This window comes from Mobula hypostoma, chromosome 22, assembly GCF_963921235.1.
Source record: "Mobula hypostoma chromosome 22, sMobHyp1.1, whole genome shotgun sequence".
Classification (NCBI taxonomy): domain Eukaryota; kingdom Metazoa; phylum Chordata; class Chondrichthyes; order Myliobatiformes; family Myliobatidae; genus Mobula; species Mobula hypostoma.
The window spans coordinates 17,606,884-17,630,906 of NC_086118.1; the positions used below are offsets into that span (position 1 = coordinate 17,606,884).

At 39.5% G+C, this 24,023-nt stretch overlaps 1 protein-coding gene across 3 annotated transcripts in view; it reads left to right on the forward strand.

Annotated features, from left to right (window-relative positions):
* Positions 1–20,633, forward strand: part of elac2 (elaC ribonuclease Z 2) — a 58,289-nt gene extending 37,656 nt beyond the window's left edge. For 2 of the 3 annotated variants that reach the window (XM_063074261.1, XM_063074263.1), the window contains exons 18-24: positions 613–651; positions 3,394–3,503; positions 4,786–4,885; positions 6,040–6,160; positions 11,680–11,758; positions 14,376–14,520; positions 17,824–20,633. In XM_063074261.1, coding sequence (XP_062930331.1) covers positions 613–651; positions 3,394–3,503; positions 4,786–4,885; positions 6,040–6,160; positions 11,680–11,758; positions 14,376–14,520; positions 17,824–18,090 — 861 coding nt within the window. In that variant the 3' untranslated portion in view covers positions 18,091–20,633. Of the gene's footprint in view, positions 1–612; positions 652–3,393; positions 3,504–4,785; positions 4,886–6,039; positions 6,161–9,118; positions 9,384–11,679; positions 11,759–14,375; positions 14,521–17,823 lie in introns of those variants that run through there. The other variant, XM_063074262.1, reaches the window with a different exon arrangement.
* Positions 20,634–24,023: the final 3,390 nt, after the last annotated feature.

Below are 24,023 nucleotides of genomic sequence, written 5' to 3' on the forward strand. Positions count from 1 at the left end.
GACAAATACCATTAAGCAAGGGGTCAATGGAGCCCAGGTTGGGAACCCCTGACTTATTTAAGTGAACACATGTAGACCATAGCTTTGAAGTCTATGGGTGGTGTGCTGGAAAATGGGATTAGTATGGGTCAGTACTCAGTGGCCAGTATGAGAACCTGTTTGCATGTTGTATGACTACTTCTCCATTCTGTTCTTTGAGCTTTTAATGTGTAAGATGTCAACCTAGATAGTTATAAGTGAGCTTGGCAATAATGTGAATATATTGTTGAGATTGAGATGTAGTAGCTCGGATTAGGAGCATTACTGGCACGTGTAACATTCCTATGATTGATTTATTTTGAAAATGAATCCACTACTAATGAGATGCAAGTAAATGCTTCACCAGAATATAATTGTCAATGCAATGGAAATCACAAAGGGTGTAATTCCCAATAAATTCTTTTTGTCTGCTGTTTGTATTAAATTCCTGCATAGATTGTATGTGGTTGTGGACATTCTATATATGAGCAGACATTGAGGAGAAGTGCATTTTGAAGTTGTAGTTGTGTTGTGTAATTCCAGTGCACTTGTTTCAATATATTGTTTCCATAGTAACATCTTAATGTGTTGCAGGGCTTAATAAATGTATTGTTGGAACGGGAAAGGGCTCTGGTAAGTTGAATTAATATTTTTAACGTTTGCATTTTTAATATATTAACACATGCACAACTGAAGATTGAGTAAGAATGAATGTTGGAACTGGTTAGGCAGCACCTGTGGGGAGAGAAAATGTTTTAGGTTGATGACCTCTCAATGAAATTCTGAAAAGTACAAGGTTGGTTTTAAGATTCAGAGTGTTGCGGAGGTGAAGAAGAGAGAACCATAGGAAAGGCTGTAATAGGGGGGCGGGGGGAGAGAGAGAAAAAACCAAGTGAATTAAAGTCCTTAAGGTGTGAATGAAGAAACAGAGGTCATTCTGGAGATGAGTGATAAATGCTGAATAATCACCCAAAATTCTCAGATGAAAAGCTGTAACATTGAAAATCTAAAATAAAAATCTTAATGATATTGCTTATCTGAAATATTGGAATTGATGTTGAATCCAGAAGGCCATAATGTTTCTGGTCAGAGCTGAGCTGGGTCTTGCACTGAAATTTCGATCGGTTCGGTACTGGAGGCAGAAGATAAAAATCAAACTGGGAGACTGGAGTCGTGGAACCACATTCTCAGACTGGATGTATCGCCCCTGTTGTATGAGAAATCACACTGAGTGCTGCATACAAAATTGAAAGGACTAGACTTAAATATCTCCTTAATGAAAAGAAACTACTTGATCTCCTTTGGGACGGAGAGGGAAGATGTAAGACGACAATTCCTATGCTTCGTATTGTGGGAAGGAGAATTTGTATTAGATGGGGAGTGAATCAGAAGGTTCTGGATGAAACAGACCCTCAAGAATGTTGAAGGATACTGGCATTGCATTGAAGGTGCAGGAAGTTGAGGTGGATGAGTGCAGAATGAGAGGAATGTGGTGAGGGCAGATGTGTGAGAAGTGGACTGGAAATGAATGAGGACCCTGTTGACAGTGATGGCAGGGTTCCACAGTTGAGGAAAAAAGTCACTGGATGGGATTATCAGGACAGAGGTTTACAGAGTGGAGTTCGTGTGGGTAGCAGAGTGTGTGGTGAGTGTAGGAGAGGTCGGTGTGTTGGAGTCCATAGACCTTTCGTGGTTGCTTGTTGTTGGCTTGTTCTTGAAATGGAGGTGGTGCTTAAAGTAGCTGGAATAGACTTGATCCCCTATGATTACCGGTCATGTGCATGTCCTTAAGACATTAAGTAAGCAGGTAACTTGTTTTCAGTGTACAATATTGATTCAAAGTGCTGCTGCGTTCGTTACAAGCTTTGGTGCTCTGCGATTAATCAGAGGCATGACAAACTATGTTCTTACAATTAAATTCTCTAACGTCTAATGTAAAGCATTCCAATACTTCCAAACATTGAGTCATCTGTTCTTTTCACAAAAGTGGCATGATACTTTGTATTTTCAATTTCTCATGTCTACATACTTTTGTTAATACAACAGTCTATCATTTTACTAGTTGTTTATTTGGCACATTCCTAACTGTGTACTCGAATCTCTTGGGCAGTTCTGATGCTGGGAATAATCCGTTAGGAAATTGGTGCCAATATATTCAATTCATGGTTCTGATGGTTCTCATTCATTTGTACATTCTTTTGTGTTCTGAGGCCAATCTTGATGTGTATGCTCAATCGATATGTAGGTCCTGTTCTTTGAGTCCTGCTCAGTATTAATCTTGAGTGGCTGTGTAACTCTCACCTTCACCACGGTGTCATGTGAGTTATCACCAGTGTTCTCTGCCGTCTGATTTGTCCTGAGCAAACCTTTGCAACTCCTTTCATAGGACCAATAATTTAAGGAACTGAATTTACAGAGTAGAGCTGCAATTATAAATGGCACACCAAAGAAGGTCTGTCAGCAAATTGTACTGTGCAAGCTCTAGCTAACCAGTCTTCCAATACCATTTCCCTGTAATCCTGGATTCAGGGTCTAGTGGCCACACTTTCATACGAATCTCCCAGAATAAAAATGCCTGAATCCTTTAGTATCTTCAAGCAATGATTATGAATCCTATTGCCTTTGTTTCTGTATTTTCTGGCCACTCTTTATTTGAAATGTTTCTGTCAAATCTTTGTTGCTGTAAGAACAGCCCCAGTTTCTCGCCTGTCTCTCGTTAATTGACCTCCTTGTTATTTGCTACAGTTTGGTGCTATCAGTAGTGAGATTTGTGTGGATTTGAAGTTCAAAACTGACTCCAGCACGAGTAACACACACAATGCTGGAGGAACTCAGCAGGCCAGGGAGTAGCTATGGAGAAAAGTACAGTCACCGTTTTGCTCTGAAGCCCTTCGGCAGCACAAGTATTCTTTTTTTCTAATTGGTTTGACTGTTGAAATAAATTTAACAATCTTACCCAAGAAGTTGTTTAAGTATGAAATCAATTATTGATTGAGGAATGGAAGACACATAACATCAGGCAAAATTCCTTAACCTAGTGAAAGCACTCATTCTGAACCCAAATGCTTCATGAGATTAGGACAAATATAGCACATGTAGGTGGGTCCCCTTGGGCTTCCATTAGGTAGCCAGGTTCTACATCAGCAAACTTTGAAGGTATTCATGTACTCCCGAGGTTCTGTCACTGTTTTAATGATCCCATTTCTGAGTTCTGGGAATATACTCTGCGTGCTTCTCCCTTATCCAACTGCAGCTGATGACCACTACCCACCCTGCTTCCTAAGCCTTTGTTCCTTCACATTGCTGCCACCCTGAGATATTGTCAGCTTACAGTTATTTCATTTTGATCCTCGTTGCCATCTCTTCTGTTTTCAGGCTGCTCTGGGTGAGGCCTTTAGCCCAGTTATACTTGTGGGCCCGACACAGATCATGAACTGGTTGAAACAGTACCATGATCATTGCCAGGAGATCCTACACCATATCAAGTGAGTCTGTTTTTGGAGAATAAACATGTTTACTGAGCTTTATTTTCTTTAGAAGAAGTTGGGATAGGTCAGTGATTACACGAGGGTGAGGAACAAGGGACAGAAAAATAGCTCAATTCTTTCCTTCTGCAAAGGGAGGGAGAAGCAAAATTGTGTGGAACAATTAAATGTAATTCTTAATCTTTGCTTAGGCCCTCATTCCTGATGAAATATTCTGAGCTGTAGCCATCGTCTTTGCTCACATAATCTCATTATGGAAGTGACCACACTTGGGAATGGTCTTCCCTGAGTGAAATTGAGTGAAATAGACTTTAAGGTCCTGGAGCTGTGAAGGATGCCATCTAAATAAAAATCTTTATAAGTGTAGCAGCTCTCCAGGTTTGTTGCTTATATGGGTCAAAAATTTTTGGTGCATCATGTTTTCAACATTTAGTAGTATTGAGTGTAACTTTTGATTACCTGTGCTACCTTTAACGAGACTTGTAATTTCCTTCATGAGATAATTGATTGTCCATTGAGAAGTTCTCTCTCAAGATTCAATTGATGCCCATTTTAACTTCAGTAAGGACACTGTTACAGTTTTCCAGAAAGTAAATGTGGTACTTTATCAATCATTAGTATGATCTTCATCTGAGAACTGGATGATTGGGATAGGGTGGAGTAAGCACATCACTTTCTGCTTGGTGCATGTCCTCAAATAGTGTTGTATACCGATCACATCCTCATCTCATCAATCACAGGTATTCCTGGAATTAGAACGTTTTAAATCGTATAACATTCTAATATTTTTATAAAAAGTTGGGTGTTAGCTGGTGAGGCGGCGAGCTTGAACATTGGGAATCTGCAATGATTTCAGGGCTAATAACTCTGCACATGGTTTTCTAATACAGTGGGTGAAAGTTCACTCTTTTCTACCAGACTGAGTAACTTTCCTTCAATGGTTAATGGCTTGGGAATTTTTAAGACTGGACAATATTTGAGGGAAAATTCTCTCAAGCTCATTTTAAAAACCTATAATGTACTTTTAGTTCATTTGCAGACTCCTTATTTTGACTTTATTATCAAAAGGCTATGGATTGGAGATTCAGTCTAAATCTTCAAAGCTGGGGTGGCTTAGTTTTTGTTGAGTTAGACTTTTGTGGATATGGAGAAAGGTGGTAACTGGAAGTCAACAGTGAAGAAATTGGCTGAGCAAGTCATGGGGTGTGAACAGAGTAGGTCCTGTTTGGGTTTGTTCTGTCACCAGACTGTCCTTGTCATTTAGATAAACCTTTGTTTTCAGACTTATCCCTGCATGGCATCTTGTGGAAGGTGCTGAAGGTAACAAGTTCAACACACAAGACTTGATAAGCTCTTTGTTAAAGAACCTTGAATTGGAAAAGGTAAAGGTGCTTTTAATTGTGTTAGTTGTTGGGTGGACTTGGTTCTTCCATTTCTCAAAGAGAGTTAATATAGACAGAAGGGGGCAGATCCTGTGTGACTGTCCACCTGTTGCATTTCTGCAAGTTCTGTTGAAACAGAAGAAGGCAATTTCTTTCATAAACCATGCAGTATTTTTTTCAAATTCTATAATTCAAACGAGAATGGTGTAGAGCTCAGTTATTGCAGAGACTCGTTTAATCCCTACTGAGTTGAGTGGTCAATAATTTTCCTCATTATGATGTAAGTAAGTTCTCTACCTCAAGTTCTCCGATTTCATGTTCAGTGCTTCCTTGACCTTCTCGTGGTGTTTCTCTTTCCCATCCCCCTCTGCACCATCTCTCGAGTGCTCCTGGAGTTGAACCTGAGGTCCTTTTTTAAATATTACTGGTGTTTCAGAATTGTCTGGATTCTGCCACTGCTCTTGCTGAGATGGGACTATTGTTTTCCAGTGGCAAGCGTTTGAGTTGAAACAATCCTATTATTACTCAAATTTTTTTTAAAGTTGCAAAATCAAAAATAGATCTTTGTGAAATAGTGCAAATATTAGGATGTGGAAGAGAACTAGGCAATAGAAGTAATGAAGTGGACAAGCCAGGGGACTTGGAACAGACATGAAATTGCAGTTAAAGTGAGAAAGGCGGTTGCAAATGTGAAGGGGACCAAACTGGCACCATTATATGTGCTGGGATACCACCACAGAGGATTTTTACATGAACACTTACATTGTTAATCATTCCTTTTCTTATTTTCCTAACCCACTGTACCCACCATAACCCTAGAGAGGCTCACCTACATGTACCCGCTATTCTACAATCAAAGTGTAGGTATGATTTTTAAGTCCAGAATTAATTTTGAAGATTTATGTCAGTTTTCCTGCATATTTTGCATTGAAGCAGTAAATTACCATTCCTGGAATTGGTATTAAACTACAGAAAATACTAGACTGAATATGAGGATGCCTGAGTTGGTGAAAGTTGGGGCTGAACATCAAGATTGCGCTTGCAAACAATAAATATGATTTATAACGTGTTACTTGTTTTGATTTGCAGCATCTGCATAGTTTTGCTTTGGACAATAACATCTTGCTGTTCTTCATTCCACATGTTGCTGACAGTTTCAGACCTGTGTTGTACGTCACTGCAGAAATGCTTTTGCCTGCATTCTACAGCACAAATTGGGCTGGAAAATTGTGTACTCGGGAGATACCATGCCATGTCCAAGCCTTATTCAGATAGGTAAGTGAATTTGGGAATACAGTGAAGTAAACACATTGTTTGAATTTCTCCATTGTTTTAAGCCCCATGTATCCTGCATAGATCTATTATTGGGCCTTTGTTTATAATAAATAAACCTGAATTACTTGAAGGGACTGAGTATAAAATCTGCAAGTTTACTGATAATATTGAACTAAAAGGAAACTAAACTGAGGAAGGTGCAAAGAGTGGGGGAAAAACTGTTGAGTGAGATAGTGGGAAAAATGCCTCCTTGGATAGTCAAGCAACACACATCAAAGTTGCTGGTGAACGCAGCAGGCCAGGCAGCATCTCTAGGAAGAGGTACAGTCGACGTTTTGGGCTGAGACCCTGCCCGAAATGTCAACTGTACCTCTTCCTAGAGATGCTGCCTGGCCTGCTGCGTTCACCAGCAACTTTGATGTGTGTTGCTTGAATTTCCAGCATCTGCAGAATTCCTCGTGTTTACGTCCTTGGATAGTCCTCAGGATTGAAGATAATATTTCACTTCTATGGGATCTGAGATGGCTGAAGACAGCAATGAGAGACTTGCAATTTCTGCAAAAGATGGAAGTGGTGGGGGAGTTTTAAAGGGTGGGTAATGTTGGATCCTGATGTATTTGCAATCCTTAGTTCGTCAGAAGTTGTGGATGGAGCATAAAACTTATTGCTTACAATCATTTTATTATGTCACGAGAACACAGGAAACGAAGGGAAAAGAGCAAGCAAAGAGACCAAATAAATGAGGTCTGGTCTTATACCAGACTAATGATAGTGCATATTCCTTTGGAAAAACCATTGTTTTAAATCAACCAATAAGATGGCCCCTATTCGGGTAATACGATACTCACCACTGAAATTGAGAGATTTCCAGAAAAAATATGAAGGCATCTGCAAACACCAGTGGATACTAGAAGGGATGATGGCAGAGCAGCAAAGGCTGGAGTTTCTGAGAATAATTTAGAAGGCACAAGATAGATAGATCCCAAAGATGATAATCTAAAGGGTAAAGGGAGGATGAGGCAATTGTGGCTGACAAGTGAAGGTAAAGACAGCATAATAGCAAAAAAGTGGGCATATAATATAGCAAGAATTAGTTGAAAGCTTTTAAAAACCAACAGAAGGCAACTAAAATGCCATAAGGAGCGAAAAGATGAAATATAAGAGGATACCAAAAGATTTTTTTGAACATATAAAGTGTAAAAGAGGCAAGAGTGGATATTGGACCACTGGAAAATGATGCTGGAGAGGTAATGGAGGACAAAAAAATCGTGAATGAACTTAGTGAGTATTTTGCATCAGGCTTCATTATGGAAGAGTGCCAGTTTGCCAGAAATTTGTCATGGAGCAGGTGTCAGTGTAGTTGTTATTACTGAGGAGAAGGTACTTGGGAAGCTAAAAGGTCTGAAGGTAGATAAGTCACCTGGACAAATGGAGTACACCCCAGGGTTCAGAAGGAGGTAGCTGAAGAGATTGTGGAAACATTACTAATGACCTTTTAAGAATCACTAGATTTTGGAACGGTTCTGGAGGACTGGAAAATTGCAAGTGTTACTCCACTCTTTTAGAAAGGTAGAGGGGAGAAAAAAGGGAGGCCAGTTAGCATGGTTTCCTTGAGGGGAAATCTGGTCTGACAGATGTGTTGGAATTCAAGGAAATAGCAAGCAGGATATACGAAGGAGGCTTGGTGGATATTGTATACTTGAATTTTCAGAAAACCTTTGACGAGGTGCCGCACATGAGGTTACTACACAGAATTTAGAATAAGACATCAAGGGAAGCTGGTTGATGAAGTGAAGTTGATGTTTTGAGGTTCAGCCATATTGTTGAAAAGTAGAATATGTTCTCACTCAATGAATCAATCTATTAACTCATTACTACATCCTTAGTTTAAAAAAACAAAAACAGTACCAAGTATTTGTGGGGTTGTTTAATTATTACAACTTGCAACATAAACAGATTATCTGCCTCAGTAAATACTTCCTGTATCTGAATTTTAATCTGTTTTCTATAATTTATGTGGAAGCACTCCACACGTTGTCTATGTAGAAGTTTCTCACCAGGCTACTTCTCAGAACTTGGGAATTATCTTCAGTGTATGTAGGCATTGAGGATGGTAAATTCACCACAGCCTTCAATATGCCAGCACAGTGTTTAGTCTCTTGCGAAAAAGGCTATTTGAAGATCAAGAGCTCAGATCAGGCACAAAATTCATGTCTGTGACAGTAATTTACCCTGTCTTGTATGCTTCCGAGATCTGCTCTACCTACAGCAGATAGCTTGAAGGCCTATGAAAATACCTACAGTGCTAACTCAGTAAAAATCTTCCAACCTCACTGGAAAAAAATAAGCAAGTCAACTTCAGTGACCTTTCCCAGGTCAGTCTCACCAGTATTGAGACCCTTGTTGTTCTCAGTCTACTAAGTGGATCTGGACCAATGCCAGGCTCCTGAAACAGACATTATTCAAAGCAGTATCATGAGAAGAGATTACCAGGTTTATCGAGGAAAACATTCAATGATGTGTTCAAAGCCTCCCATACAGCACTCCCACTGACTCATGGGAATCCTTAGCCCATGACCACTCTTTTGAAATGATATTGGGAACCTTAATTAGGAGCACACAGAGGCCATGTGTATGCAGCAGAAGCCCACCACTTCAAATTATCTGTCCCCTTGCACTGTCAGCAATCTGTTTTCCCATTTGTGGAAGTGTCTTTGGCTTCCTCACTGGCCTCATTAACCACCTCTAAACCCTACCTCCAGAATGCAAGCATGTCATCCTTGATCATGACAGACTGCTCAAGAAGTAGAGAGTATATTTGAGGGACTGTTATGACCTACATTGTTGCTATTCCTTGTTTATTAAACCAGCATGAAGTTCTGCCTTTTGCACTAAATATCTTCCATTGCTCCTCCCTTGAAAGATGTAGGTTTGATTGTAATCTTTTATCACTTTTAGACTTTCACACCAGGAGGAAAAGCACAATGCTAAAGACTTCCATCAAATGGCTTTATACCAGGGAATGCAAGCCTATTTTATCTAATCATCTTAGTAGGCTAACTCTTGCAGTCTGGATAACATTCTGTTGAAAAGACATTTGTTATGTACATTGGAATAACACTTGGCTATATGTTTTCAGTTTTCTGGCATTTCTTTATGTTAATGTACCGTTTGCAATAATATTGATTAAAACACAAATAAAAGCAGGGAACAAAATTTTGTAAATGGGGTACTTTATTGCTCCTGAGTGGGAAATTATTTTGTTACAGCAGCGACATTTAAAACCATACTTAGCAACAATAATAAATATAATAATAATATTAACTAATGAAGTACAAAATAATAAAACAGATTATGTACTATGATGCATGTTCTCCTGTTGTACAGATAAACTGTTGTGTATGCTTATTGCGTATGGTAGCAAAGATTTTCTGTAACGATCCTTATGACAGTGGAGCTGAATGAGCCTTTTTCAAAAGGATTGCTTATTCAGTGGGTCATAGAGAGGATGTGCTTGATTGTCCATAATGGATAACAATTTGTTTAGTTACCTCTCCACCACTAGCTCAAGAGTCTGGGTTGTAGCCAAGGACAGAGGATATATACAGTCCTCTTCCTCCTAAAACCAATCACCATCTCCTTGGTTTTGGCCATATTCAGGAGCAGTTCACCAGTCCTCTGAACTCCGATTCCTACCCATCTCTGATACACCCACCACTGCAGAGTGGTCAGGGAACTTCTGCAAGTGACAAGACTCACATTTGTACTGAAAGTCTGAGGTATACATTGTGAACAGAAACAGAGAGCAGTCCCTAGTGGCATTCCAGTGCCACTCACCACCATCTCAGACAGAGAATTACCCAGCCGCCTCTAACTATCAGGTAGTCAGTAATCCAAGAGGTAGTGGATTTGTCTACGCCCATCCTTTCTAGCTTCATGCTCAGAAGAAGTGGCTAGATTGTATTGAAGGCACTAGAGAAATCAAAGAAGTGTGATTCTCACAATGCCACCAAAATCTCCAGTGCCTTCATCACATGAGGTGTGAGGGCAATTGCTCTGTAGTCATTAGGTTTAGGTGGAGTCACCTCCTTTGGGAGGGGAGCCAAGCAGGAAGTCTTCCATAGCACCGGTATGGAAGATAGAGAAAACAGGATAGCACTGGTATGGAATGATAGAGAAAACAGGATAGCACCGGTATGGAATGATAGAGAAAACAGGATAGCACCAGTATGGAGTGATAGAGAAAACACAATAGCATTGGTATGGAATGATAGAGAAAAGACGCATGTAAGAACCCAAATAACCAAATTCTGCTTGTGTTTAATTTGTAAGACAGTTAAAATATCCCAAGAGTTCTGTATTTCTCCATTTTATCCTGGAGGAGCTATTACCATATTAAAGACGAATTATATAATGGATAGGGAAAGTAATTTTTTAAATGCCATTAAGTGACAGAAGAAGATTGAAATATTTACACCCCCAGTTTAGCTTTTATCTTGGAAAAACAGCAATTTATGAAGTGCCTTTTAGAATCTCCCAAAATGCTTTACAACAATGTTTTATAAACAACATTGAGGGATCACAATTTGTATGGTGAAGAAAATAACTAATTTGCACGGAGTAACAATACAAAAATAACCAGATAATTTTACTTTCGGACCATGTTGGTCAACGCACCATGCTGGTCCCTTGCTCTTCGAAATAATAGTGATCTTAAATTTAATGACATTATTTTATCAGTTGTGTGAAGAGAGGGTTCTGATGAAGGGTTCCAGACTTTTACCATAAGAAACTATTTCAGGTATGCAACACATCATTGGGACTGTTCTAACACATTAGCAGTTTCTTTTTCCACAAGCGTTGCCTGACCTATTGAGTTTTTTTTTCATTTTGGGTTTCCAGCATTGGCAGAATACAGCAATTTTTGTTCTGTTACAGGTCCTTGTTTTATTTGCAAAACTCAGTGTGTTTCTGCATGCGCAGCCTCACAGTGATTTTCTGGTGTATTCAATCCTTGATTGATGGACTCAATTACAGTGGCTCAAGTAATATTTTTTTGATCATTGGTGTTCGTGCCAATACTGATTCATGCTGGCATCTAAATCAGATCCACTTGAATCTCTAACATCTGATTTACACAGTCATCTTCAAATACTTGTTATTTAAAGCGACTCTCTTGAGACCATGTAGAACTTTTCCATTAAAAACCCAATTGATCCCATATGTTTTCACAAGTATTATTGAAGGAGCTTTCTGTACTTTGTCCAGAAGCTAATCTGTAGTGAAGTTCCTGGCAAATTGTGCTTCATTCCAAGTAGCTGAGTTCGTAGACTGTTACTTAGGTTGATGCTCCAGCCTGCGTTCTTGTCAGCTGACAATTGCGTTCAATTAAACATTTCTAATGGCTGGAATTTTGACAAAGTACTGACAAATATTGAATACATCTCTATTAACTGATGGAATACAAATAAGCCTCTAGCAGCACCCTTCCCTACCTGAACCATCTGTTTACTGAACAGGGCAGCATGCAAATCTGCTGATTCATGAAGCCACACTGGAAGATGGACTTGAAGAAGAAGCTGTTGAGAAAACACATAGGTAAGAACCAAACTCTGCTTGTGTTTAATATGCAAGACAGTTAAAAATGTCCCAAGATTTCTATATCTGTCCATTTCATCCTGGAAGAGCTTTAACCATATTAAAGAAGCATAACAGATGTGTTCTCTCCAGTGATTAGTACAAAACAATGGGTAGACTTAATTAGATTTAATTTTGTTGTGATAAGTAATCATATTTTTATGATCTTGTTTGGTAAGTTGTAACAATTCCTTTCAGGGGAGGTAAGGAATTGCATTCAATTCATCCAAATTCCTCCACAGCACTCAGTGCTCTGGATGTAGAAGAAGCCACATCTGTGAGACCGAGTACAAACTTCCAGTTGCTTTCCTGTGCACCTGTGCTCTGCCCACAATGTCCATGTGGAGTTCTCGGTTGTCAGCCATTTTAATTTCATTTCCTGTTCCCACGCTGACCTGACTATCCTTGGCCTCAATTGCCAGGGTGAGGCCAAATACAAAACAGAAGAACAGCACTTTCTATTCCACCTGGGTAGTATACAACCCAAGGACATTGAATTCTCCAATTTTGGGTAACCTGCTTTCCCTCTTTATCTCTCTCCTGATCTATCCAGATTCCCTCATGCCATCTTCTTGCACTGTTCCTGTCCCCATCCCCTATTAATTGTTTTCTCACCCCTCCCACAGCTACTGCATTTCCCTATCACCCTGGCATTGCCCTAGTTCAGATTTACAGCATCTGCAGTTCTCTTGATTTTAACTGTTAGTTGTGGCATATTTCTAGCCTTTTCAAGCATTACCATGGAAAACTATTTTGCTGTTGTCCCTTGATTAAACTGTGAAGGAGTGATGTGAGGAACTCTGAAAACAATTATCTCCATTAGCACTGAAATGTGCAGTTTGTCACTCCCATGAAGATCTCCACCAAGTAGGTCACCAGTCTAATTGCAGGGCAACTGATTGGGTGTGGAAGTAGAAAGTATGTCATTCATTCCTAGAGGATAGCAGAGGGAGAATGGGTTTGCAGACTATGTAGCCAAATATTAATAGCAACATTTTTTTACAATATGAAAATTACCGAATTCTCATAGTAGCTGCTGAGAGTTGATTGCAGAAGTTCTATCACATTTCAATGTACTCAGTGATTAAATTTTGCGTAATCCATCTTCTGTAGATGATTGGATGTCTTTTGTGTATTAGCAAGTTATGGGAAATGCTTATCTCTGTTCTTAAGGCATATAGCACTAACTGAATGAGATTGTTGGATATGTGCAATGTCATCAGTTGCCTGCAAAACACTATTGTAGGCAATGGAGCTTTCCCTTTTGTTCAGAATATCCTTCCATGAATGATGTAGGATTGAAACTGGAGCATGCCTTTTACCAATGGATCAAGGGCCTGCTCTAGTACTGTTAAAGGGCCAGGTCTTAACTCACCTGTCCGTGGGCATGCTGAGAAATGACGCTTACAATCAAGCTGGATTTTCTTGAGGTAAGTGAATCAATGCCTTTAGCTGGGGTTCTAGATCCATTATAACCCAGAGTCTTATCAGCACTCAAAAGGACTGAGGTGTTACTCTGGAAATACTGAGCAGACAACAGGAATTCTGCAGATGCTGGAAATTCAAGCAACACACATCAAAGTTGCTGGTGAACGCAGCAGGCCAGGCAGCATCTTTAGGAAGAGGTACAGTCGACGTTTCAGGCCGAGACCCTTCGTCAGGACTAACTGAAGGAAGAGCTAGTAAGAGATTTGAAAGTGGGAGGGGGAGAATATGCATTCTGGTAAGTCTATCCATGGCCTGTACTGTCAAGATGAAGCCACACTTAGGTTGGAGGAACAACACCTTATATTCCATCTGGGTAGCCTCCAACCTGATGGCATGAACATTGACTTCTCTAACTTCCGCTATTGCCCCACCTTCCCCTTGTACTCCATCCGTTATTTATTTATATACACACATTCTTTCTCTTTCTCTCCTTTTTCTCCCTCTGTCCCATGATCCTCTCATCCTTTTGCCAATCAACTGAACAGCTCTCGGCTCCATCCTTCCCCCTCCTGTCTTCTCCTATCATTTTGGATCTCCCCCTCCCCCTCCCACTTTCAAATCTCTTACTAACTCTTCCTTCAGTTAGTCCTGACGAAGGGTCTCGGCCTGAAACGTCAACTGTACCTCTTCCTAGAGATGCTGCCTGGCCTGCTGCGTTCACCAGCAACTTTGAAATACTGAGCAGGTTGGATAGCATCAATAGAGAGGAACTATATAAACAGTAATTGTATTATGCTGTAGGTTTATTTTCTTGGACTTCATGTTTTAGATCAAAGATAGTTTGGTAAATGCCCATGATGGACATGAAGGACTTTGAACCTGAGATATTAACTGTGTTTCTCTTTTCATCATTGCTGTCTGACTTCCTACTGTTTGCTTTTTTAAAAATTTTAGTCGTTACACCTCTATTTTTCACTCTAAAATATCGAGAATTTGTATGGGAGGAATTTCTTTGCACTGATTCATTTAGAATTTGGCACTTTTGAGTTGTCCACATTCTTGAAAAACAACTTTTGTTGCTTTGGCAGCATTTTGTAGAGTACTTTCCAGATCACTTGCTAAAGCTGTATTTGTTATCTCTTGGCATCAGCACAACTTCTCAAGCCATTGATGTGGGTATGAAGATGAATGCAGAATTTATAATGTTAAATCACTTCAGCCAGAGATATGCCAAGATCCCCCTGTTCAGTCCTGACTTCAATGATAAAGTTGGAATAGCTTTCGACCATATGAGGGTACGTAATATTTTGTGATTACATTTGGTGAAATCACCTTACTGTTATAGAGTACCATGCAAACCTTGTGTGGACAAAGGCCGGCTGTCTCAATCAAGCCTGCATCCACTCAGTTACCAGCAGGTTTCTTAGGGAAAATTCCTCAATAACTGACATCAGTCCAATAGTTGGGATTAAGCAAGTTTGTCATGCTGATATCTTGGGTTACTGATTACCAAAACATTACATTTTAACTTGCATCTCAATAATTGCATAACATGTGCGACATATTTGGTATCTATGGCAATAGTCTGCATTAGAGCTCACATTGATGGATGGATGAAGGTTGAAGTCTGTCAAGAGCCTTTGTGGCCCATCAGGCCGGTGCTTATACCGGTGTCCATGGTGTGAAGCGACTGAGAATGCGAGACTCTATCTCTCCGCCGCCCCCCCCCGGATAGGACACCAGTGTATTGCGAGGTTAACCCCCAGCATTTTTGCCGGTACCCATTCTCAGCTGGGTAGACTGGAGCATTGTGTGGCTAAGTGCCTTGCTCAAGGACACACGCTGCCCCGGCCGAGGCTTGAACCCACGACCTTCAGATCGCTAGTCCAATGCCCTAACCACTTGGCCACGCAATGAAGATGGGAGGTAGAAATTTGACCCTGTGTTTGAGTTATTGTTAGAATATTTAGTCATAGGAAGGTACAGCACTGAAACAGGCCCTTGAGCCATCTAGTCAATGCCAACCATTTAAACTGCCTACTACCACTGATCTGCGCCCAGACCATTGCCCTGCATACCCATCCCATCCATATACCTATCCAAACTTCTCTTAAATGTTGAAATCGATCTTGCATGCACCGCTTGCGCTGGCAGCTCGTTCTACAGTCTTATGATCCTTTGACTGAAGAAGTTTCCCTCATGTTTCCCTAAACTTTTCACCTTTCACCCTGAACCCATGCCCTCTAGTTGTAGTCCCACCCAACCTCAGTGGAAAAAGCCACCTTGCATTTACCCTATCTATACCCCTCATAATTTTGTATACCTCTACCAAAACTCCTCTCAATCTTTTACATTCCAAGGAATAAAGTCCTAACCTATTCAATCTTATAACTCAGGTCCTCTAGTCCTGGCTACATCCTTGTAAATTTTCTCTGTCCTCTTTCAATCTTATTTATAGCTTTCCTGTACATAAGTGACCAAAACTGCATACAATACTTCAAATTGGGTCTTAGCAACATCTTATACAACTTCAACATAACATCCCATCTCCTGTACTCGTACTTTGATTTATGAAGGCCCATGTGCCAAAAGCTTTCTTTATGACCCTGCCTAACTGTGCCACCTCTTTCAATGAATTATCAATCCCTTTGTTCTACAGCACACAGTGCCCTACCGTTTACTGTGTAAGACCTACTCTGGTTGGTTCTACCAAAGTGAAACACCTTGCACTTGTCTGCATTAAATTCCGTTGGCTGTTTTTCAACCCATTTTTTCAGCTGGTCCAGATTTTGCTGGAAGCTCTGATAGTCTTTCTTGTGGCCTACTACATCCCAAGTCTTAATGTTATTCGTTTATTTGCTGATCCAGTTAATCACACTATTCTCAATTCATTGATACAGGTCACAATCAGCAACGGACCTAGCACCAATCCCTGCAGCACTCCACTAGTTATAGGTCACCAGTCAGAGAGGCAACCATCTTCTACCACTCTCTAGCTTCCCCCAGCTTCTTCCTTCTGGCTGCTACCTCATCTTGAATGGCGAGCAACTGAATCTTCTTAGCCAACCTTCCAAGCGGGACGTTGTCGAATGCTTAGTTTAAAGTCTAGATAGACAACATCCACTGCCTTGCCTGCATCAACTTTCCTGGTAACTTCCTCAAATGACTATAAGATTGGTTAGATACGACCTACCACGCACAAGGCCATACTGACCATCCCTAATCAGTCCATATCTATTCAAATACTCCTATATTCGATTCCTTAGAATACCTCCCAATAACTTTGCCACTACTGATGTCAGGCTAACCAGCCTATAATTTCCTGCTTTATTTTTAGCACCTTTCTTAAACAATGGAATGACATTAGCTATCCTCCAATACTGTGGTATCTCACCCGTTGCTAAGGATGATTTAAATATCTCTGCTGAGGCCCCTGAAATTTCTGCACACCTCCCATAGGGTGCAAAGGAACATCTTGTCAGGCCCTGGGGATTTATTCACCCTAATTTATCTCAAAACAGTAAACACTTCCTCTAATCTGTAGTGTCCATGACCTCGCTGATGTTCTGTCTATAGAAGACTGCCTGTCTGTTGAGTTAATACTGGTGCAAAAAAAATCCACTTAAGATCTCCCCCCATCTCTCTTGGCTCCACATGTAGATTACCATTCTGATCTGTTAGAGGGCCACTTCCTAAGTTCTTAAGTGTTCTCTTGCATTTCTTATACTCGGGCACCTCATTTATTCCTACCTGCCTATCCCTGCTATACATCTTTTTTTTTCTTTATCAGAGCCTCGATATCTCTTGAAAACTAAAATTCCATAAACCTGTTATCTTTACCTTTTATTCTGACAGGCACATACAAGATTTATTCTGAATTTCTTTTTTGAAGGCCTCCTACTTACCATGTACACCTTTGTCAGAAACTAGCCTGTCCCAGTCCACACTTGCCAGATACTTTCTGATACCATCAAAATTGGCCTTTCTCCAATTTAAAATCTCAACCTGCAGACCAGACCTATATCTTTGCATATTTACTTTGAAACTAGTGGTATCGTGATTGCTAGGTGTGAAGTGTTACCCTACACACTGCTGTCGCCTGCTCTGTCTCATTCCCTAATAGCAGATCAAGTATCGCACACTCTCTGGTTGGGACTTCTATGTACTGATTACGGAAACTTTCCTGAACACATCTGATGGACTCTGTCCCATCTAGTCCTTTTTCAGTATGGGAGTCCCAGTCAATATGTAGAATACTATAACACCTACTATAACAACCTTGTGTTTCTAGCACTGGTCTGCTATCTCTCTCTCCAAGTTTGTCCTCTAAATCCTGCAGATTGTTGGGTTGTCTATAATATAGCCCCATTAACATGGTCATACCATTGTTTTGCCATTGTGCTGCTTTGTAATTTGGTTTTGTGTTCTTCAGCTGAACCAAGCATCAGGATAAAACTGGCAGTCTGAACTCTCAACGACTGTTTAGTGTAGCTGACCATTATAAGACTGTTCCAAATAGTGATATGCTCCATTTTTAATATTGAGATTTCAACATAGAACAGCATGTGCTGTAACTAAAATAAATTATTTCCATGCAGGTGCGGTTTGCTGATTTTAAGGTATTACCAAAACTCATTCCGTCCCTGAAAACCCTTTTTGCGGATGAGATTGAAGAGATGGAGGAGCGCCGTGAGAAGCGTGAGCTTCGACAGTTGAAGGAGATCCAGAGCTCCTCGACCACTAATGGACCTGTGTCCCAAGGACAGTCATCGGCTCCAAGGGTCGGTAATGGAGCTGACAAAATGAAACGGGAGCTCAAAGTATATGATCAAGATTTGGGTCGCAAAAGGAGCAAGCTGACTTGAGATGCTGCTGATAGTTAAATCATTGTCCTAAAGTCCTGCTTTATAACCTGGAGTAATTACTGTGAGGGGAAAGCCAATCCTCTCTGACAAAGTGTTGAATTGGTTTTGTTGTATAAATGAGATTATTGTACAGGCTGAAAATGTGTAGTTTGAATTAAATCAGATTATATTTGTTTTATATTTTGTTTTTATTTTAAAATGTTATCGTACGTTTCATCTATGCACTGAATGTTACTTATTCAGCAGACTATTCCTTATCTCTTTTTCTTTTGGATGGAGTCGTCCTGACTTTTAAATGAAGACATAGGAAACAAGGCAGAGTCATTGAACACTACAGCACAGAATCTGACCCTTCAGCTCATCTAGTCTATGCCGAACTATTAATCTGCCTCGTCCTAGCCACCTGCACCTGGACCATACCCCTCCCATCCAGGTATCTATTCCAATCTCTCTTCAATGTGAGTTTGATTTCAACATCCACCATTTCTTCTGACAGCTTGCTCCACACTCTCACTACCTCATGTTTCTCTTAAATATTTCACATTTCACCTTTCACCCTTAACCCACGATCTCACATTCTAGTCTCACCCAACCTCAGTAGAAAAAGCCTGCTTGCACTAACCTAATCTGTACCCCTCGTAATTTTGTGTGCTTCTATCAAATCTTCTCATTCTCCTATACTCCAGGGAATAGTCTTAATCTATTCAACCTTTCTGTATAACTCTGTCGTTCCCAGGTCCTGGCAACATCCTTGTAAATTTTTCTGCACACAATGAATGCTCCAAAATAAGCCTCGCACAATATAACTTCAACGAACATCTCTACTCCTGTACTCAATACTTTTATTTTTGAATGCCAGTGTGCCAAAAGCTTTCTTTACGACCCTCTCTATCTGTGACGCCACTTTCAAGGAATTACACGTTGGTATTCACAGATCTCTGTTCTACCACAATTTTAAAAATAAACATCCTTTAGTTGTTCTACATGAGGACAAATAATCATTTTTTTGAAAATGGGTAATGTGATTATAAATCACATACCAGGCCACAGTTTGAAGTTTTCTCTTTATTTATAATGGGGTATCCTTCATTTTTAATTGCTCTTCAGGTTTTACCTCACTGGATTACCCGAAGGTGCTGCTCCATCTGTTGTTCAGCCCCACACCTCTGCCATTGCTCTGTTGACGTATTAGCTGTAATACAGTACAGAATTACTTTGCCGCCTTTCCATTTGGAAATCCCTCTGCCTCATTCAATAATAATTCCAACTGAGATTGGGAACTCAGTTTATTGATGGGGCAAGAAATCCACAGAGAAAATCCCAAACCTTGCTTCATAATCCAGATGCTGTGCAGCAAGTTTAATGTTAAAAAGTGATTGTTCACATCTGACTGGATAAATAAAGTCCTCATTGTAAGAACGTATGCTGATAATCATAACCTTTTACTCATTAATTACACTGGACAACAATTTTTTTCAAAAGTGTTTCTTCCTCAGAATTTTTTTTTGTTTATGATAGACTTCGTGAAGATGAACACAAATACAATTTCAGTCCACTTGTATCACATAGGAATTTGGAGAAACAACAAATTAACTTTTATTGAATATAATGTGTTTAATTGCATAATGGTGCTGATGCTTTGCAATAGTTCAACTAAGTTAAAAGTATTTTGTTAATGATTTTCATTTGTACTCAGTGTCTGAGGCTTCTCGCTTAAGTGTCCAACAATAATTCGCCAGCATTGATGAATTCCAGTCGCCCTGGTATCTTTTCTCCATGACCGCAATGTCCTGGTGAAACCTTTCACCAGCTTGTGACTAACAGCACCAAGATTTGCAGGGAAGAAATCTAAATGGGAATGCAGAAATGAATCTTTAGTGACATGTTGCATTTCATGGTTTTATATGCTTGAAGTATGCTTTCAACCAGCTGCATGTAGTTCGGTGCTCTGTGGATACCGAGAAAAATTTCAACAACTTCCTTGAATGCCTTCCATGTGATTTTCTCAGGTTGCACTAGAAATTCTTCATATTGTCTGTCATTGATGACCTGTTTGATTTCTGGACCAACAAAAATGCTTTCCTTAATCTTGGCATCGGTTGTTCTGGGAAGCATCTGCCTCAAATACCAAAATCCTTCATAGAAATTTTTGTGCCTGGTGATAGCAAATTCCATCCTTACAGTCCTGAACCCAATAACTATTACTGAAACCTGTCCTGCCATGCGGCAGCTGCACCGTCTAAGCGTGCCTGGACAAGATAGGAAACTTTCCAGCTTACATTGTAGGCAACATTTTAATTGACTTGAATTATGAATTGAAATAATAAACAAGCTTATTTTTAAAAATTGTCTGTGATAGGGAAATTTCATGGTGATTTTCATGATCAGTAGCCCAAAATTCATAAGATACACCTAAAGGTATTCAGGAAGCAAAATCTTTGTTGTCCATTGTTATTGTACTGAATACCTAATATATTTTGAATGTAAAGTGCAATCATTAGAATAAACTTATTGGAGATTTTGAAGCTGTGGATATTGCCTTAGAATACCTCTTTCACTGAAAGTTGTTTCCCTGCCATCATTTCTTGCAGTAATATGGAAGAAAATGTGGAAATTCTGTTCTGTTCATTTTAGTGCCAGAAAAATTAACTTTAAATCTACTTTCATCTTGGTTTATATATAAATATTTTTGAGACTTACTGTCTCTCCCCTGTGAGGAAGTCCTGTTGGGACTTGATCCAAAGAATTTTGATGAAATACATTATTAAAACTGGTGAGTGTCACCTTTTCATAGGACTCAGTGTGGGATGCATCAATAAATAGAGAGTGTGAGGGAGCTCAAGTAAGGACCTATTGTTTTATTGATATGACATCATGTGAAGTCCAAGAACACATACATAAATAATGGAAGTATTAGGTGTATGTGTGAGTTGCTGTGGTAGCTTTTTTTTTCCAGTGTAAATTGGGAGCTAAAGAACATTATAAAAATTGATTTTCAGTTGATTTTAATAGGTTCAACAGCTTGTGTTCTGCAATGTTTCTGGCAGTCTTCATATTTACATAAATAACACCTAACTAGAAAAAAAAGTGTTGCGGTAATTCTTCCCAAAATGGATAAACTCCAGTAAATCTAAATTGCAGTGACTAAAGAAATGGCTTCTCGATCAAATTCCAGTGGATGTGTTAATAATTTAAGCTATTTAAAGTTTATTCTCATGACTTGTTATGTCAACCTATGCAGCGAGCAAGTGGCTTCAATGATGGTTGGAACTAAAATACTACCAATGCTGAAGGTCTGATATTTAAACAGAAAAAGAAAATACATCGATAGAACAAATTTCAAAGTAAATTTATTATCAAAGTACATGTGTCACCATGTACAATTCTGAGGTGCATTTTTTTTGCAGGTATACTCAATAAATCCATAATAGAATCAACTTGGACATTCAACCAGTGTGCAAAAGCCAACAAACTGTAAATACAAAAAGTAAGAAATAATAAATAAAGAATAAATATCAGGAACATGAGAGGAAGAGTCATTGAAAGTAAGTCCATAGGTTGTGGGGCATGAAATTACCCCCTTTGGTTTAAGAGCCTGATGGCTGATGGGTAATAACTGTTCCTCAACTCAGCAGTGTGAGTCCTGAGGCTCCTGTGACAAAACTATAGATGTGCTCAGAGGGGAGGGCTCTACCATGATGGACTGGGCCATATTCATTTCTTTTTTGTAGGAATTTCCGTTCCAAGGGCATTGATGTTTCCATACCAGACTATGATACAGCTAGTCAATATACTCTCCAGCACACATCTTTGGAGGAAATCGTACCTGGACCTCTCATAACTTTCTTAAATGCTTGACCTGGCCTTCAGCATCGTGAATCTCATGGTTCATCCAGTGCTTCTGGTTGCGGAAGACTGAATGATCTTTGTGGGGACACTCATCTACAACTGTTTTAATAAAGTTTGTGCCAACCACGGTGCATTCAAACATCTGCAACTTACATAAGATAGCCAACAACGCAATAAGAATTCTTAACGCTTTGCTGCAAATTTCTGGTCATTAACTAAACAGTAATATTATGTTCAGTTGGCTATTTGTCAACCAGGAATTTTTAGTAAAATTAGATGTACAGTAAATAGGTATAATTACTACATTTGTTTTGTGAAACAAACCTATCCAAATTAAAACCTCAACAAGCCCCTCTATCAATATATTCCCTTGCAGTATTGTAACATCTGATGGAGTGCATACCTCATGGAAGGAAGAATGGATTTGAGAGATAAGATGGAGATGCTGAAGTTTGTTTAAATATAACATATTTTAAAAGGAGGGGTGAAAATATTTTAACAACTGTGATATCTTTGATTTTTGAATTTTGCCCTGTTCAGCTAAATTGTGACTCAGTTTAATTACCACGCAGAGCGGGTGTTGGAATAAGCAAGCATAATTTTGAGCTGCTGGAATGGAAGCAAAGGATAAAAAGCTAAAGAAAGTCCTTAAAGAAGAGTTGAGGTCAGTGGGTTGTGGTTGTGTTTGGGTAAAGAGATCTTAAAAGTGAGTTTGAAGAGACACTTTCCTGTGAGAATAATTGTAGTTGGAATGATGGATTTTTTTTTTCAGTTAAGGATGCTGCTGCAAAATAGGAGGTTCATGTTGTTGAGAGCAGTTATGTGCCGATGAATTCAAAATGTTGAACAATGTTGGATGTAAAAGTAGGAACAGATGGAAAATGAAGGAATATCAGAGATAGAAAAAGGTGTTATGGTTCTGTAATATGTCTATTCAAGTCCATTCATAGTTCACAGCAAAAAGAATTCAACTCTTTGGAACAACACACACATATAAAATGCTGGCGAAACTCAACAGGTCATACTGCATTTGTAGAGAGAAATAAACGATCAAGGATTTGGGCCAAGACTCAATGGCCCAAATCCTTGATAGTTTATTTATGGAAGATGATAGAAGGCAGAATATAAGGGGAGTGGGAAGAACATGAACTGGCAGGTGACTGGCGAATCCTGGTGAGAAGGAGAAGACAGTGGGGGGGGGGGGGAGTGATGCATGAAGTTGGGAATGTGAAAGAGGAAATGGACTGAAGAAGGAACCTAATAGATGACAGTAGATCATAGAATAAAGGGGAGCAGGTGGGGAACCAGACGAAGAAAGGTGAAGATGTTGGGTAGATTTTGTGATGACAGAGGATGGCAAAGAGAAGTAGTAAAGGGTCTACAGGAATACGTGAAAACAAAGATGGGAGCGGTTACTGGAAGTTAGATATCTAGCTCTTGATAGCATCAGTTTGGAGACTACGAAGACAAGGTGATGTGTTGCACTTCAAAACTGTTTCTGGCTTCAATGTGACAGAGAGGAGACCTTGGACAGACATGTCCCTGTGGAGGTGGGAAGTGGAATTAAAATGGCTGGCCACCAGGAGATCCTGGATGTTGTGACAGATGGAGTGATGGTGTCGGATCTCATTGATATAGATGAGGTTGCTCTGGGAGAACTCATTGGAATGTAGGAAGGCAGAATATCTGTCTGATAATGTTATCTTAGTTTATAACTTTGGGAAAGAAATTATTAGATGATGTGAGTTACACAATGTACATTGTAGTCTTTCTACTTTTTTGTGCAGTTTCTAAGGATGACTACTGATTTGAAGCTGGTCATACAATGGATTTTGTTGTTAATATGTTAACTATCATAGTTACTTGCTTTATACCACTAAAATTTAACTAATTCTGCTTTCATTTAAAAAATAATATTTTAAGTAATATTTCAGCTTTTAATTTGAGGCTGCTTTTGGCATTGCAAAATGCCTAACTTTGTTAAAATGTCTTGGTCTGAAAAATGTCTAACACCAGGATTAATGTGCATCCCATACTAAGGTTAATGTGGGACCTCTTATTCAGAGGAATAAGTGAAATACTAT